Source organism: Procambarus clarkii, chromosome 20 (genome assembly GCF_040958095.1).
Source record: "Procambarus clarkii isolate CNS0578487 chromosome 20, FALCON_Pclarkii_2.0, whole genome shotgun sequence".
NCBI classification, from domain to species: domain Eukaryota; kingdom Metazoa; phylum Arthropoda; class Malacostraca; order Decapoda; family Cambaridae; genus Procambarus; species Procambarus clarkii.
The window spans coordinates 48,659,524-48,678,371 of record NC_091169.1 but is presented as its reverse complement, the minus strand read 5'-3'; the positions used below and the strand labels follow the sequence as shown (position 1 = coordinate 48,678,371).

The 18,848-nt window shown below is 45.8% G+C and overlaps 1 protein-coding gene across 2 annotated transcripts in view; it reads left to right on the top strand.

The window, feature by feature from the left end:
• Positions 1-376: 376 nt before the first annotated feature.
• Positions 377-18,848, top strand: part of trus (programmed cell death 2 like trus) — a 136,008-nt gene continuing 117,536 nt past the window's right edge. For both annotated transcript variants that reach the window (XM_045737748.2, XM_045737749.2), the window contains exon 1: positions 377-707. In XM_045737748.2, the coding sequence (XP_045593704.1) occupies positions 600-707 (108 nt within the window). In that variant the 5' untranslated portion in view covers positions 377-599. The remainder of the gene's footprint in view (positions 708-18,848) is intronic.

Here is an 18,848-nt window from a genome sequence, read left to right as displayed (position 1 = left end):
ATAGATCGAGGCAACTGTTGTTGCCTCTGTTCAACCAGCATTGTTAAACGATTTGGCAGGTCATATTCCAGGGAAAATTTAGATTAAGGACCTGCTCGAAACGCTATGCGTTCTAGTGGCTTTACAAGAACGTAAAAACTCTTGTATAAAAAAAATAAATTAAAATAAACATGTGGACACAACCAGTGATATTAGTATTTGTTTATCAGAGTATTAAATAAATATTATTTTACTTATGTATTACACTAAATCATTATTTTGGTTAGATATTTATCATTTTTAAATCGGTATATAATTTCCATAAAAGCATTAATATTTTCTACCGTCATAACGAGATCATGCGCACGAAACTGCCTCAAAATCGATATCCAATAAGAACGTTGTTCATCCTTGTTTTGCTCGTGCTGGCCAATGAGAACTGAGGTTGGTTATGATCGCTGTAATACACTAGAGCTCCCGAGTGGCGGAATGTATTGATGTATCGTCTGCTGGGAGGCAGTGAGCAACAATGAGAGTACCGTAGAGGGGGCTTCTCCTCGAGGTGCAGGTAATAAATTGATCAGCTAATTGTGGTGAGGTGAGAGGACACGGGTGTGACCATGGCCTCTAAACCTCAGCTGGTACTGCTGGGATACGTGGATGAGCAGATCTCCTCCAGGAATCAGCAAATGGCCAGCTTCTCTGTCAGCAAAATTGGCGGAACACCAGTAAGTTAGTTAGCTGTTTTGTGAAGAGGTTCTATATTGAAATCTTTAATTATACTCGTGTTATGTTTTGTAGGCAGATATTTTAATGTGTCTTCAAGAGTGTCACTAGCTGGCAGTGTCAGGTGTCAGATGTCTTACTGTTGTATTGATGACATTGGCCCGAGTGACATATACCTCCGGGTGTCAGATGACTGGGTGTCATATAGCTGTGAGTGTCCCCAAGACTGGGTGTCATATAGCTGTGAGTGTCCCCAAGACTGGGTGTCATATAGCTGTGAGTGTCCCCAAGACTGGGTGTCATATAGCTGTCAGGGGTGTGACATACTGCTGTTGGGGTGCTGCATGACTCGAGGTGTTATGTAATTAATATAAAATAATTGATGTAATGTGCTATGTGTAGGTGGCACAAGTTACACAAAACTTATACATTTATTTTTATATAATTTATAGTCTTAATGGCTTAATGATTTCTTGTGATAATTACTATAATTCATAATATTATAAGCAGTCTCCGTGGTGTAGTGGTAAGACACTCGCCTGGCGTTCCGCGAGCGCTATGTCATGGGTTCGTATCCTGGCCGGGGAGGATTTACTGGGCGCAATTCCTTAACTGTAGCCTCTGTTTAACGCAACAGTAAAATGTGTACTTGGATGAAAAAACGATTCTTCGCGGCAGGGGATCGTATTCCAGGGACCATAGGATTAAGGACTCTCCCGAAACTCTACGCGTACTAGTGGCTGTACAAGAATGTAACAACTCTTGTATATATCTCAAAAAAAAAAAAAATTATATATATACCCTGTATATATATATATAATGGAAGTATTTTTTGGGGGTTTTGTGTAATGTCCTGCTTACCAGTTCACCCCTGAGCTGCTTATCAGGGATTTTGGGAACAATTGCTCTGCCATTTAGGAGGTGGAGTTCAACACATGCGGATAACTTGCACCGCTTCTCATTTAGAGCCCACGCAAACAAATGATGTTTTGTGCAGTTTTTGAAAGCGGACTTGGTTAAAAAATATATGCTGAACTTTCTTTGGACGAACACCATGCTCATTTGAGTAATGAACCCTAATCCAAGCTAAGGATTTTGGATAGTAGTATGCTGGATATTGACCTATGAGTCCCTGTACAAGTTCTATATATTCCCATGGTTGTGTTGTGCTACTTTGATATAGGATAACGCATTTTACAGCCATGATCTTACAGCATCATTTATATCATAGTTTATCATATTCAGACACTGTAGTATTCAGAGTGCATCACAAGTCTGTATCCATCTTAGTCGTAATCCTTAGATTTGCAGGTGATCCTTGAATTAGTCTTGAAAGTGCCTCATGCTTTTCGTATTGTCTTCTCTCTAAAATAGATGGAACGTTTATACTTAATCCTATTTACACCATCTGCTATAGACTAACAACTCAACTCCGTTGCGGTTACCTTGCAATGATTTCGCAGGGTAATTTCGCTTGATGTCCCTGCGTCCCAGTCCTCGAGCAGCCCTCCTGAGGGGCTCGCTCACCTGGTAATGCACTCGCCAACATGTGAAACATAGAAAAACAAAATCATAGTTTATGCATGTAGTATGTGTGTTAAATGGAAGCAAATCTTTGTTTAACAGTTTGTCTACACTTGTGTGACTAAATGAAATAATGTACTGTACTCTGTATATGGTAAATATGTATACGGTGTAAACAGTACAGAGGTTTAACTTTAGGCAAATTGTGTTTGATGAAGATTATTAAAAGGTAAATAAACAAACATAATTATGGAATGATCTCTGCAAATTCTGATCGTAATTGAAGTTGATATTGGCCATAAAAATGGTAATTCACCGATACAGTAGAAAAATATTTAAAGAACCATTTAAATATAATTGATTTACCAAATTCTTGTTTATTACACCAGGATGGTATTCATTTATATTCATTAATTCTCTTAGGTACTTGAGAAAACATTGCAGTACAATATCACCTATCCTGTGTTTTGATGATTAATGTTATAATGGTCTGATGGTCTGTGACTATAGAATGTGGTGGTGCAAAATTTCCATAAATACCTTATCTTGCAATGATTTTGGGGCTCAACGTCCCTGTGGCCCGATCCTTGACTAGGCCTCCTATCCTGTGGAGGCCTGCATCTTGTGCTTGACCATATATTTTCAGGGAAATGAGCCCTGTGTGGGAAATTCTCATTTAATCAACAGGAATTTTTACTTAAATTTGTTTTGCAGTTAGCGTTGTATTGCACTATTATGTATAAGCAACTTGAGACTAAATATAGTACCATGGTTTGGAAGAGACAATAACAGATTTAATATGTTCTGTGTATCTCTCTCCCAAGTGTTCCTGACTGCACACATACAATAGAGAGAGACCATGAGTGGTTCCAGAGCTAAGTACATCTCTACATCTAAGTGACCTACAGTACATTCTTTATGTGTAAACCCATGTCCCTGGTACAGACATGTTCACTGTAGCTTGGATATAAACCATATCATTGGCTGGTTGCTTGCATATACTTTCAGCATCATAACCAGGCTGTGAATGCATCTGTATGGAGTTGTCATTTTCCTACTCCTGACTCACGCGTCTCGGTCATCTCCTTTTTTTTTTTTTTTTTTTTTTTTTTTTTTTTTTTTGTCAGGCTGAGTTTCTCTAGTGTTTATTCTGTGAATAATTACTGATACAAAGCAGAAGACCTAATGTTGCTCTAGTTACTAAAAAAAAAAAAAAAAAAAAATTAGGTACTGTATTTAGGAGACTTTTTTTTCAATTTCTTCTTCTGGAACCTGTAGAAACCTATTTCTCATGCATACAGTGTAAGTACACTTGTCCTATTGTTCCCTTTTTTGTTTTCAAACTAAGAGGTGACCGAATTCTTGTAACCTTTTGGTTACCTTTCGATGATTCCAAGGATCAACATCCCTGTGGCCCAGTTTCTAATCAGGCCTCCTGGTTGGTGGTCTGGTAAAGCAGGCTGTTTGACACAGCTGCTTGAAGTCTGATATATGAATCACAGCCTGGTTGATCAGGTATCCTTTGAAATGGTGTCTTTGGAACACAGTGAGAGGTCAGCCAGTTATGCCCCTTATATGTAGATGGTGAATGTTGAATAGGTTTGGGCCTTTAAGTTAATAGACTTCTCTCTAGCATACTGCACCACTGCTTTTCAGTGGGGCTGTTTTGCACAACCTACCATGTCTTCTGTTCTCATGTGGTTTTATTTTCATATGCAGATTTGAAACCAGTCCTAATAGCATTTTCCAAGTGTAAATTATTATGTATCTCTCCTGTCTGTGCTCTAGAAAATACTGATTTAAACATTTTAAATCATCCCAATAATTGAATGCTTTATCAAGTGGATTCTAGCAGTAAAAGACTTTGCATTTTCTCCAGGTCAGCAATTTTTCCAGCATTGAATGGGGCTGTGTGTGTAATAATATTCCACTTGTCTTAAAAATTATCATTGGTATGGCATCAATTGTTAGAAAAGTTCTTGTTATCCAACCTGTCATTGTACCATAGCACAGATCCTGACATTGCAGCTGCTCTGTTATGGTCACAGTACATCTGCACTGCTCTAGCTCTTTATTTTTTTCATTATTAGTGTTAGACTTTGTGGTGTGTAAATATCTGTTTGGAGAGAATGAATACTCAATTATCTCTTATCTAAGATTCTTACTTAACTTGTTCCAACTGTTTACCACTCTGAAAAAGTTAATGTTTTTTTTGGCAACTTTGTTTAGTTAGCTTAAATTTAAGAACTCTTGCTCTCGAAGTTCCAAAGCTCATCAACCCTTCTTTATTAATTTTGTTGATTTCTGTTACTATTTTGTACATAATGGTTATATCGCCTCTTTTTCTTGTAATCTAGCTTTGGCGTATTTAATGCCTCTAACTTCTCCTTGTAGCTCTTGTCTTTCAGTTCTGGAAGCCATTTATTTGCATGTCTTTGCACCTTTTTCAGTTTGCTGATGTCCTTAAAATATGGGCATCTTGCAACTGCTGCATATTCCAACTTTGGTCGCCTTGAAGTTACCTTGCGCTGATTCCGAGATCAAGGTCCTCACAGCCCGGTGATCGGGCCATGAGGACCGGGCATCTGACCAGGCCTCCTGGCCTGGTCTCATGAAGGTCAAAGCAGAAGTTCAAACATGAATTGTTCAAACATGAACAATTGTTTTAGTATTTCACCATCCACAATCCACTGGCACAATGTTCTTTGTGATTCTCAGATGAGTTTTTTTTTTTTTTTTTATCTAGAACCACTCCTCGATCTCTTTCTTTTATCATAATTTTTTAAAGATCTCTTTACTTATATAAGTTGTAGGTTGTCTGTAGCCTATTTTTTCCTACTCCACATTCCATAGCATGACATTTATTCACATTAAATAAAATTTTCCAAGTGCTGCTCCATACACATACTTTGTCCAGGTCTTCTTAACCACTGCACTGCACTGCATTAAAATATGACACCCCCATGGTGCACAGAAAATAAATTATTTCCAAAAAATTATTTTCTCTTCTTATGTTGTTAAAATGCAGTCTGATCATGGGAAACTAAAATAAAATATTGTATGTGACATACTTTAACCGCGATGGAGCTCAGAAGTCGAGCAATTTATGGGCGCCGAGTGATGAGGCGCTCAGGGACACTCGACCCTGCCATCCCGTGGGACGGCAGTTGCCGCAAATATAATTTGTCAGAATTATTTCAGTGTCTCATTCGTTTCTTTTCTTTTTTTTTTTTGCTGTAATATTATTCAAAATTGTGTAATTTGTGGAATTTATATACAGTAGTCCAATGTGTGGAACATCGATATGCTCAAATGTATGGTGCTTATATATGGTGACATGTATACAGTGGTACCTCGGAATGCGATTGTCCCTGTATGCGAGGTTTTCGGAAGGCGAGGTGTATTTACTCCAAAAATTTGTCTCAGAAGGCGAGGGTTACTTCGGGAGGCGAGTTTGGACGCGAGTTTGTTGATACGTGTACAGCCGACCTAGCTCGTTCGTCGCCCCTCCGCCCCTCAGTTTATTATTGTCTCGCGCTCAGTGACTACCCCCACATCAATTCTTCTCGCGGATTTTCAGTGTTTTGTTGGATTTTTGGTGATTTGTCTATACAATTTGTTATTATATATCTCACCATGGGTCCCAAGAAAGCCAGTGGTAAGGATAAAGGCCAGAAAGCTCATGTGAGAATGACAATAGAGGAGAAACAAGAGATCATTCGGAAGCATGAGAACGGTACACGTGTTGTTGAACTTTGTAGGCAGTACAACAAAGCCACATCAACAATATGCACTATACTTAAGAAGAAAAATAAGATTATGGGTGCTAAAGGGGCAAAAGGAGTAAGAACATTAACGGCACAAAGACCACAAATACTTGAAGAAGTGGAAAAGTTGTTATTAATTTGGATACACGACAAGGAGTTGAGGGGTGATAGTGTTTCGGAGGCCATTATTTGTGAGAAAGCCAGGGTGTTGCACGAAGACCTTCTAAAGAATACCCCTGCAACGAGTGATGCAGATAAGAAAGAGTTTAAGGCAAGCAGGGGCTGGTTTGAAAAATTTAGAAAGAGAAGTGGTATCCATAGTGTTACAAGGCATGGGGTTATGTGATGTTATTATGGAAGGGGACTCCCCTTCCAAACAGTAACTCCTCTCCTCCTCCCCCCTCCTCACCATCTTCCATACGCCTACAGCACTCGACAGCAAGGTAAGTAATAACTGGAACACAGTTTTGTAGGTTTATTTAGATGAATTAGGTAAATTAGGTATAAAAATTTAGTTTGATGTGGGGTTTTTGGGGTAGTCAGGAACGGATTAATTCATTTCCCTTTATTTCTTATGGGGAAATTAACTTCGGAATGCGAGTTTTCGGAAGGCGAGGCGTCTCCAGGAACGGATTAAACTCTTATTCTGAGGTATGCCTGTATTATATTTTGAGAACAATCATTGTTTTTGCTGTTATTACACTACAGTATATACACATGTTGCATATAACTATCTACATTTTTGTGCACCATAATGAACAACAAAGATCATGTGTTGAGAGTTTATATACACAAAAACAGGAATATGGTGACACGTATTCACCCCAACTAGGTGAATACGTATATTATATTCTTAGTTCATCCAGTGTTCTTGCTGTTATTATGCTATATACCCATGTTATATATCACTATCAACATTTATATGCACCATAACAAACTAATAAGTAGTTTTGGTGGGTATGGTGATGAAATCAAAACACAGCTTGGAGCCACAAGCAGATGATGTCAGCAATCACATGATGCGAGACAAATGCCTCCAATATTTTACACTTCTCGCCATGACTAGCTACATATACTTTCTGTATGGAGTTATTTTCCTACTCCTGACTCACGCGTCTCGGTCATCTCTTTTTTTGTCAGGCTGAGTTTCTCTAGTGTTTATTCTGTGAATAATTACTGATACAAAGTAGAAGACCTAATGTTGATCTATTTACTAGAAAAAAAAATGTGATAACTGCTGTTAAAACATTCCTGTCACATAATCCCGAATATGAATCCATTTCAACAGAGTTATATTGTGAAGGAACATAATGTTGTTTCATGATTTATTAATTGTAGCCAAATTAAGGGCAATATTAAGAAAACATGGAGCACTATTTCCCAAATATTAGGATCAAAGAAGATCTTGAGTAAGAAACTAATACAGTACTCCTATCAAATGACGATAGTGTGCTTTCTGCCTCTGACACTGCCATTAAATTCCATAGTTTTTCTCATCCATTGGCAATTTTAGCCAAATATCCCCAGTTTGCTAACTGTAGGTAGTAACTAAGAGTGATTGTAACCTATCCACCGCTGCCCACTGGATGGGGTGTGGTGTTCAGGACAAACATATCAATTGTGACACTAGGTCTCCACATATGTCAATTTCTTAATTTAGAAACTGTACTTGTGGTCGATCTCGAACCCATTGTTTATGTGACGACTTGTACTGAATTTTGTAACTAGCTCATCAAGATTGTAACTTGCTTAGCTAAATGAATTGTGGGGTTCAGTCCCTGAGCCCATTATGTGCCTCTGTAACCCTTTCTACTACCGCCCACAAGATGGGTATGGATGGGGTGCATAAGAAATGAACTAAACTAAAAAAAAAAAAATTGGCACATCCCTTGCAAATGATATCCCATCTTCCCTAACTTTTGTTAAGGACTACTTTACAGGACATTGTCCAGAGTCTTTGTATCTAACTCCTGCTAATTCCTCTGATGGTAATGAGATAATCCTTTCTCTTTAAACAAAGTCAAGTGGCCTTGCTGAGATACCAACTCTAATTTACAAACGAAGACTAGATGTCTAGCTCTGGCCATTGCATTGCTCTACAACAAATCACTTGAACTCTAAACCTTTCTTGATACCTGTATTCTAAAAAAAGCGAGAGTAACCCCAGTCCATAAATGTGGTGATCTCACTGACTTCAACAATTTCAGACCTATATAAATTCTGCCAACCTTGTCTAAAATATTTGAAAAGCTAATCTACAAGCAGCTTTACTCTCATCTAGTTAAACTCAATATACTTAGCTCTTGCCAATATGGCTTCAGACCCAAAAAAAGCATCAATGATGCACTGATTAGTATGATTAACCTAACATGTGCAGCTCTTGATAAAAATGAATTCCCTGTTGGGTTATTTGTTGACATACATAAGGCTTTTGACACTTAACCACCACAATCTTCTTAAATTACAACATTAAGGAGTCAGAGGTCACTCCCTCCAATACCTTCAGTCTTACCTTAATGACAGGCTCCAGTATGTTTGTGAATGATTCCAATTCTCCCACCCTACACATCATCATTGGTGTTCCACAGGGTAGCATTCTTGGCCCTCTCCTCTTTTTTTTCATCTAAATTAATGACCTTCCAAATGCCTCTCAACATCTCAAGCCATCTCAATTTTATTTGCTGATGACACAACCTTCATTTTCTCCAGCACTAACCCTCTTATTCTGAATGACACACTGAATACTGAACTAAATAAAGTTCATCTTTGGCTAACTGCTAACAAACTCGATCTTAATATTGACAAAACTTTCTATATTTGGTAATATATCCTCAGATCAAATTAATCTAAGAATTAACAATATCCAAATTAGTAACGAAGTAGATGGTAAATTCCTTGGTGTTCTCATTGATAACAAGCTGAATTTCCAGGGACACATTCAAAATATAACAAAAAAAGTTTCTAAAACAGTTGGAATTCATTCTAAAATCAGATATCATGTACATCACCTTGCCCTGGTAACGATCTATTACTCTCTCATCTATCCTTATCTCAATTATGGTATCTGTGCTTAGAAGTCTATTACCCAAAATGATCTACATCCTCTAATTGTTCAACACAAATCTGCTATTAGAACAATAATAAACTATGGCTCCAGACAGCACTTGGCCCCCATACTTAAATCTTTGAATGTGTTAGATATTAAGTCACTGTACATCATCTCAAGTGTACTCTATATATAGTTTTTAAAACTCTGAACTGTAATGCCAATCCTGACCTTAAATGCTTCCTAAAAGGGTGTAACAGAAAACATGGGCACCACACCAGAAACAAATATGTTTGATATTCCAAGAGTGCGACTTAACCAAACTATAAATGCTCTGCAAATCAAGGGACCCAGAATGTGGAATGACCTTCCCAATCATGTCAAACGCTGTACCTTCTTCTACCTGTTTCTTTTAGCATTGTATTCACTGATATCTGAATGTTCTCCATAGTCTTTATCATAGTCAGGATCATCAGTCACTTTTTATTGCAAAATAATTTGTTACCTATTTTATTCATCATTACTAAGTGGTGCTGTGTCCCCTAGCTGCACAACGATGCTGTGAGCTACTCCTATATGCACCAGCCTTGATTGCTCTCTCAGTACTGAGGCTCTCACAGCCAGTACGGTTGCTGACGATTTTTTTTTCAAGATGGCGTCTGCTTAACCTTCAAACCGCTAGGGGCCCAATTGGAATTCACACCCACAGGCGCAACAAAAAAAAAATCCAAAAAATTCTTTCGTCTGTAGAAGTGTTCATTTTTGTTCCCTGATCACGGAAAAAATAACAAAAAAATCGTAGGTGGCATATTTTAGCTGCAATAGGGTAGAGAAGTGTGGCAAAAAAGGGGCGTTAGCAGAGCCTTTGCCAGACGAGGTCTACTATGCCCGAGCTGTCAGACGGCAGTTGCCACAAATATATTATTAACACTTTCGCGCTCTCGGCGAAGGTCACTCAGCCAACCGTATGTGCGCGCGGCGTTTTTATCGCTTAAGCGTAAAAACAAAAATGTGTATACTCTTTTTACTTTTCTGACCTTAGTTTTCATGCTACGTATTTCATTTTGGTATCAACGTGTTCGCAATAAAATTCTCTAGAAGAACATCAGTAAAAAAAGTCACGAAAGCTATAGAGATACCAGCATGAAATAAATAACTACGAAGATGAGTCGCCGTGAGCGCTCAACAGCAACAAAATGTTTTTACTCTTGGGATTATTATCACCTCTACAATTGTCCTACAGCCTTAATTTTGGTATCAATGGACTCAAGAGGACTGAAAAACCCAGGTGGGGTCCAATGGGGCCCAAGGCCCCCAAGTTAGCCCCTCTCCAGTCCCGGGATTCATCGCATCCAGACCCGGGGCCGAGCCATCTCCCAAAGACCCGGCCTCAAAAGAAAAGGCCGACATAGCCGGAAAAGCCAGACGGAAGGAGGCCCACCGGTCAGACCCAAAGGCTTCGGCAGGGAGAGCAGACTCGAATGCCTCCGTTGCCACACCGGAAGGGGCATCCCCAAAGACTGCCCAAGTCTCAAGACAATCTAAACCCAGCCCCACCTCGGAAACCCTCAAACGTTTTCAGAGCCGGAAGCAGGGGTAGGGGGCGATCAGATTGAACCACGGGAAGGGAAGGACGAGGAAGATGTGGACGAAACCAAGGCCGAAGCGACCATCGCCCCCAAGTCCGGCTCCCTATGAGTAAAACGGGGCAGCCACAGGGCATCCGGCATAGCAACCAACCGAGCGCATTGCAGCAACCCAAACCTAACATGCAACACTTGTGCTGCCTGTACCCGAAGAACGTCATCACTCTACTGGGTAAACTGAGTCACCAGAAAGCAACAAAACTCCCGGACTCTGGGTCAAAGGTGTCACCGACCCAACAGGCCGTGTGACAGAGGCAAAAACAATGAGTCACCCCGAGACAAGGCAACAGAGCAACCCTCAAACTCGCATAAAGCGAAGGTGGAACTCAATAGGTCACATCCCTCAGACCCACGCACCCCCTAGGGGATTCCCAGGGTCCTGAGATGGAACACACGCTCAAGGAAGTCCAGGCAGGGTACTGCTAACCAGCACCCAAAACTACCAAACGACTTGCTAAAAACTGAACTCCCGGGACGTGTATACTCACGGGGACCTAGCAGGGGGTATCACCTAAAGAGAATTAGTATCCAGGAACCATACTCAGGGGACAACCAAGGCAGGGCCCCCCCCCCCTACTAGACAGGAAAACAAAAAGGAAAAGAAAACCCCGCAAGCGGACAGCGTACCCAGACGGAATAGAGCCTGTTCCGTCTGGGTACGCTGTCCGCTTGCGGGGTTTTCTTTTCCTTTTTGTTTTCCTGTCTAGTAGGGGGGGGGGGGGCCCTGCCTTGGTTGTCCCCTGAGTATGGTTCCTGGATACTAATTCTCTTTAGGTGATACCCCCTGCTAGGTCCCCGTGAGTATACACGTCCCGGGAGTTCAGTTTTTAGCAAGTCGTTTGGTAGTTTTGGGTGCTGGTTAGCAGTACCCTGCCTGGACTTCCTTGAGCGTGTGTTCCATCTCAGGACCCTGGGAATCCCCTAGGGGGTGCGTGGGTCTGAGGGATGTGACCTATTGAGTTCCACCTTCGCTTTATGCGAGTTTGAGGGTTGCTCTGTTGCCTTGTCTCGGGGTGACTCATTGTTTTTGCCTCTGTCACACGGCCTGTTGGGTCGGTGACACCTTTGACCCAGAGTCCGGGAGTTTTGTTGCTTTCTGGTGACTCAGTTTACCCAGTAGAGTGATGACGTTCTTCGGGTACAGGCAGCACAAGTGTTGCATGTTAGGTTTGGGTTGCTGCAATGCGCTCGGTTGGTTGCTATGCCGGATGCCCTGTGGCTGCCCCGTTTTACTCATAGGGAGCCGGACTTGGGGGCGATGGTCGCTTCGGCCTTGGTTTCGTCCACATCTTCCTCGTCCTTCCCTTCCCGTGGTTCAATCTGATCGCCCCCTACCCCTGCTTCCGGCTCTGAAAACGTTTGAGGGTTTCCGAGGTGGGGCAGGGTTTAGATTGTCTTGAGACTTGGGCAGTCTTTGGGGATGCCCCTTCCGGTGTGGCAACGGAGGCATTCGAGTCTGCTCTCCCTGCCGAAGCCTTTGGGTCTGACCGGTGGGCCTCCTTCCGTCTGGCTTTTCCGGCTATGTCGGCCTTTTCTTTTGAGGCCGGGTCTTTGGGAGATGGCTCGGCCCCGGGTCTGGATGCGATGAATCCCGGGACTGGAGAGGGGCTAACTTGGGGGCCTTGGGCCCCATTGGACCCCACCTGGGTTTTTCAGTCCTCTTGAGTGGGGCTTACAAGGAGTGGGGTTTTCCTTTCCCCTCCTCTGTGTACAAATTTTAATTTGCTGTCTGCCCCTCCCAGGGTTCGGTTCCTTGTCCCTTCGGGTGCTTTGGTGCCATCTTTCTGGAGGTTTTCAGCTTCCTGCATCCAACCTAGTGTGGGTCATGCAGCCTTTGCAGCTAACCTCCTGCGTGACCTGGCTTGTTGGGGTAGGCTACTGGTGCCAGTTTTGAGGCCAGCGCCTCCTTTAGAGCCGCCTTCGTCTGGTCGGCGTGGTATTGGCTGTGCTGGGCTCTAGTTCTCGTAAGGGGCGCCGGCCCTTTAGCGGTTCATCCCATTGACCAGCCCTTTCATGGTTCGGTGGGGGGGGGGGGAGGCTTGCTCTGGTCGCTCACACCTGGTCTCACGATTTATAGGCTTTTCGGGTCGTCTCCGACAGTCTGCGGTGGCGTTGGGTGGCTCCTTCTCCTTCGGGGGGCGGGGGGGGTCGGGACTGATGGGGCATGCCTCTTGCCCTGCGCTCTGTCAAGTCATCTTGGCGTGGGTTCGCTTGGGCGTGGTCGAAACGACGACGTCCCTCAGGTGAGTCTCCTGCCTGTTTCTAGTCCCGAAACGGGACTGTGAGGACCTGAGGTTCATTTTTCCCTTTCGGATGACTACGCTGTCCCAGGTCCGGCTTTTGTTGGAGTTGGGCGCTTAGATGGTGTCCCTAGACCTCCAGAATGCGTATTGGCACGTCCTGATTCATCCGGGGTTCAGGGACTGGCTTGGTTTTGTTGTGGGGCATAAGAGTTACCGCTTTCGTTGTCTCTCGTTCGGGTTGAATCTAGCCCCTTGCGTTTTCACACGCCTTACGCGGGTCGTGGTGGCCCATCTGCATCTTTTAGGTGTTCGGGTGTTGGCCTACCTCAACGACTGGCTGGTCTGGGCTCCCAGCCGGTTTAAATGTCTACTAGCCAGGAGTTTGGTTCTTTCCTAGCTCGCCGGGTTCGGGTTCTTGGTGAACTGGAGGAAGTCCCATCTGGTCCCCTCCCAGGTTCGGACTTGGCTGGGTCTTGTTTGGGACTCTTGGACTGCTTCCTTGTCTCTCCCTCCGGAGTCTCTCCTTCGCCTGCAGTCCCGTCTTTGCTGTTTTCTGGGGGGGGTGGGCTCCCGGGACACCTGGCGGTTGCTCAAGGATCTGTGCAGGAGCCTGAACTTTGCAATGTTGGTTTACCCGCCGGGACGGGTTTGGCTGCATCGCCTGTTCAGGTTCTTTCGGGGATGTCCTTTTCGCCTCTCTCGCGATACTTGGGTTCGACCCCTGGGGGCCTTGCGTTAGTATCTGCATCGCCAGCTTCCACTTCGGTTTTTTGGGGTTCAGTGCCTTGGCGACTACCCGAGCCCTCGCTCGATGTGCTTACGCACACATCGTCTGTCGGCTGAGGCTTTGTGACCAGTGCTCACCAGGCCGACCAGGTGTGTTGGAGTCTGTCCTTCCGTCAGGCCCACAGCACGGTGCAAGAGTTCACAGCGATTTGGTTTGCGCTTTGCAGCGTTCGGATCGCCCACGGATCGACGATCTGGCTCCATTTGGACTGTTCCCTGGTGGTTCATTGCTTGAACCGAGGGGTTCGATGCGGTTTCTGGCTCTTTGGCGCTGGTCACTTCAGGTGACTCTTGTGCTGAGTTCTCAGGGTTTGGCTATCCTGGCAGTTCACGTTTGGGGGGGGGGGGTTCCAACGTCTTGGCAGATGGCCTATCTCGGTTCATTCCTCTGTCAACGGAATGGACGGTCGATGCCGACTCATTCAGTTGGCTCTACCAGACATTAGGGCGTCCGGAGGTGGACTTCTTTGAGTCGGTGTGATCGTGGCGCCTACTGGTGTATGTGGCGCCCTTCCCCGACTGTGGCCGGCTCAGCCTTGGTTTCAGGCACTGCTTGCATGGTGTCCGGACCCAGAGGTTTTCTCTCGGCTCCGCCTCTTTCAGCAGATCAGACTAATGCGTCATGTGGCTGGTTCGATCTTCTCCTCAAGTCTACGCGTATGGTATTTTTGACTCGGGTCTATCATCTCTATGGTGATCAGGTGGTTTAGTTGTTGATGTCCCACCTGCGGGCTTCGTCCCGGCAGCAGTATGAAGTCTTAGCGGTCCTTCCATTTCTTTCTTCAGCTTTGTAGGAGTACAACCTCGATTCAGCGTACCTCGATTCAACGAAACTCCGGCTAGTTCGCACACTTTACAGACCGGATTTACTCACCCGGTTCGACGAACAATGGTTCACCGAACCGAGGGATGTTCGGATTTGCTTACGATGTCGAGACAGAGTTCACAGACTGGTGGAAAACTTTCCCATTTTATCCCAGATTACAATTAATAGTTCGCTCATATGACAAGTTCGATCACACAAGTGGACCGCACAAGTGGACCGCACAAGCGGTCCATAAGTAGTCCACAAGCTTACGATGTTGGGACAGAGTGGTGGAAAACTGTCTCATTCTATCACAGATTACAATTAATAATTCTTTCATAAGACAAGTTGGATCACACAAGTAGACCACACAACAAGTGAACCATATGAACCAAATACAAGCCAGAATGGTCCACACAAGAAGTGATGCATATTAACCAAATACCAGTCAGAGTGGTCCACACAAGTGAACGACTTAGTTTCAATGATTTTCGTTCACTGATTTGTGGCACACGTATCTTTGTAAATTAATTTAAAGGCTGAAGTGTTAATAGCTAGCTAATGTGTTGAAATCTTCTTATATACATTTTCTGTGATGAAAAAAGATGTGAGGGTGGACAGATAAGGGAATACTGCACTGTAAACCTCACTACAGTGAGGTTTCACTCACTTTCGTCTGTGTCATCATAGTTCAGTGACCCATGACAGGTGTTTAAATAACTCTTTATTATCCTAATTAAACTAAACTAAATAAAGCTAAAAATATACTGTAATATGATAGATTTCTGCTATTTGAGAAATTATTCAAGCTATTAGTGGCTCACAAGTCTAGTGCGAGTGGACAGGTCTATTCCGTGTGCACACCACCATGCGTGTTTTGTTAGATTTCGTTGCTATAGTTCAGTGACTTACGGCTTTGAAATAATAAAAATAATAAATCAGTTCTAAAATAAGTATTTTTATAGCTCTTATTATCGTAATAATGTTGCTAAACTAAATATATGACCCAAAAATATATTTGATGTAAATCCAATATTTGAGAGAAATTTTATGTTTACTGGAAATCGAGCACACCACCATGCTTGTTTTGTTCGATTTCGTCACCACAGTTCAGTGACCTACAACTTCGAAATAATGAAATTAATAAATCAGTTCTAAAATAAGTATTTTCTGGGGGGAGCCCAGTCGGCTCCCCGGAGCTTTACCGGCTGATATGCTAATGTCAGACTTTGGCATCAGTCATGTGTATGGAGTTCTAGGGCCTACCGGGGACCACGGCCAGAACCTGGCCCCCTCAGAGAGGCAAGGGGAGCAATGGCCTATAGAAACCCCCGTGTGGTTGGAAGCATTCTATGTCTGTCATCGACCGGGTCAAGCATCCAGAAAGGTAAGCATTCCAAAACAAACCCCAATTCTGGTGAAAATTGCTACCTAAAGCCAAACTAGTGGATAGAACTCTTCAACAGAAAACAAGGAAACTAGTATGACGTCATACGTCACCGCGCCGCTGTCTGCGCAGCTCCCCCCTCCCCGGGAGGGGGAAGGGGGAGCCCCAGACCTCCCACGCCGGCTATCCACCCATCAGTTCTTCGGCTGATGCTATGGGCAACGGTTATGTGCTCCGGCTCCAGTGGTTGTTTCAGCACTGTACCTAGAGTGTGGTGTCTGTTTTCTAGGTGGTGCGTGAGCCGGGAGTGGTTCTCCAGTACTCGGGCTGCATGCGCCTAGGGTTCCCTTCCCTAGGTGCCCTGTAAGTACTGCCCTTGGGGCTTGGGGCCACCTTCCACAAGTTCCTTGGGTCCTGCCCCTGCTTGGCCGTTTACTGCTTGGTTTTCGGCCGCTCTTGTGTGCTCGGGTGTTCTGTCTCCCTTGTTCGCCTTAGAGTAAGGGGCAGTTTTTGCACTGGTGGGGCGCAGGGTACTTTGCAGCTTGTCTTTACCAATCATAGCGGCCGGCTCTGTTCCGCTTGGGTACGCTGTCCTCTTGCGGGGTTTTCTTTTTCTTTTTCTACCTGGTGGGGGGGGTCTGCCTTCGTTCTTGCCCCTTGTGTCCCTTGTGTTCTGAGTATTTTCTGGTGGTACCCCCTGCTAGGTCCCAGTGAGTGTACACGTCCCGGGGGTTCAGCTCTTAGAAAGTTGTTTGGTAGCTTTGGGTGCCGGTTAGCAGTACCCTGCCTGGGATTACCTGAGCACGAGTCCTCTTATAGTAAACGCTCGGGACCCTGGGAAACCCCTGGGGGCGCACGGGTCCGATGGATGTGACCCCAGAGTGTCCCCCTCGCTTCCAGCGAGTTTGAGGGTTGCTCTCACCCTTTGTCTCTGGGTGACTCTCTGTTTTACCTCCGTCTGCTGCCTGTGGGGTCGGTGACATCTTCGACCCGGAGTCCTGCGAGTTTGGTTGCTCGTTGTGGCTCGGTTACCCAGTTGTGCTAACAAAGCGGGTGCGGGCAGCAGGGGCGTTGCACTTGAGCCTTGGTGGTGGCAACGTTCTCGTGGTTTCCTCCCCGGGAATCCCGGGGCTGCCCCGTTGTAGTTCGTTTTGGGACTTGGGGGTATTGGTTGCTTCAGTTCCATCCACGCCCCCTTGTCTTTCCCCTGGATCACCCTTCCTGCCTGCATTCGGTTCCTTACCGTCTGTAGGTTCGGGGCGGGGTTTTTGATGATGTTGAGACTCGGGCAGTCTCGGGGAATTCCCCTTCCGGGGTTGTGACGGGGGCATTTGAGCCTGTTCCTCCAGCCGTGTTGTATGAGTCTGCCAGTGGGCTCTCTTCCTTAGTGTTTTCACGGCTGCCCCGGTTTTCTGGTACGGCCAGGGTTTTGGGGGAACGGCTCGGCCCTGGGGCCTGTCGGGTAGGTTCCCGGGGCTGGGGAGGGGCTGACTTGGGGGGCCTTAGCCCCGTTGGACCCCGTGGGGGTTTTCATACCCCTCTAGGCGGGGCTTGTGGTTACGCGGAGTGGGGTCTTTCCTCCCCACTCGCCGTACGTGCTGTTGGGCGTCGGCCCCTCCCCGGGCTCGGTTCCTTGGCCTTTGAGTCGGTTGGTTCCGTCCTGTGGGTGGATGTTTCCTCCCACCCCTTTTTGGGATGGTGTTTTCGTCCTGTTTCCCCGTTCGATGGGGTTCTGCGTGACTTCTGATCTCAGGTGCGCCTGCGCCTTTGTGTGCCTGCGCCTTTGTGTGCCTTTGGGACTAGTGTTGGCTTCTGTGTTCTCGAGGGTACGGGAAGGTTTTTCGCTACTTCCCGCATTATTGGACCGTCTGTCGGCTCCTCGTCCTTGTCGCCCTGTTGGGCTGCTTGTCGCCCTGTTGGGCTGCTTGTCGCCCTGTTGGGCTGCTTGTCGCCCTGTTGGGCTGCTTGTCGCCCTGTTGGGCTGCTTGTCGCCCTGTTGGGCTGCTTGTCGCCCGGTTGGGCTGCTTGTCGCCCGGTTGGGCTGCTTGTCGCCCGGTTGGGCTGCTTGTCGCCCGGTTGGGCTGCTTGTCGCCCGGTTGGGCTGCTTGTCGCCCGGTTGGGCTGCTTGTCGCCCGGTTGGGCTGCTTGACGCCCGGTTGGGCTGCTTGACGCCCGGTTGGGCTGCTTGACGCCCGGTTGGGCTGCTTGACGCCCGGTTGGGCCTGCTTGTCGCCCGGTTGGGCCTGCTTGTCGCCCGGTTGGGGCTGCTTGTCGCCCGGTTGGGGCTGCTTGTCGCCCGGTTGGGGCTGCTTGTCGCCCGGTTGGGGCTGCTTGTCGCCCGGTTGGGGCTGCTTGTCGCCCGGTTGGGGCTGCTTGTCGCCCGGTTGGGCTCTTTGCTTCTTTGGCCGGTTTTATTGTTCCTGCTTCCTCTTTTGGCTACTTTTCTCGTGCCATAGTCCTGGCTGGCGCCTTCCCGCAGAGAGGGTGTGCGGTTCGGCCAGTGTGTTATGCGCATGAGCCGTGGAGTCTGTTTTGGTCTCGACGGTGTTTCAGTGCTGGTGTTTTGCGCCCTTTTTGCTACAGTGCTTCGCCTCTTGTTCTTCTCCCTGGCTGCGGTATGTGCCCCTTCGCGCCGGGGGTGTCCTGGTTCCCAGTTGTGGGGAGGACACCGCGGTTTTCCCTGTGTCATGGGTGTGGACCGCCTCCTTCGCCTCTCCCTGCTCTCCTGCGGGTCCGGCAGGGTCCGGCTCTGGCGTCTTCACCTGGCGGTGCTCCCTGGTTCTTCTGGGCATGGTTGAGTTGTCAAGTTTGTGCCACCGTTTGCCAGGTGAGTTTCTGCGGTCTGGCGTCTTTTGGCCAGGCGCTGGATGCGGAGTTGTTTATATACCTGTCTTTATTTAGGTATATTTTTGTACGACTGAGACCGTTCGCACACCAGT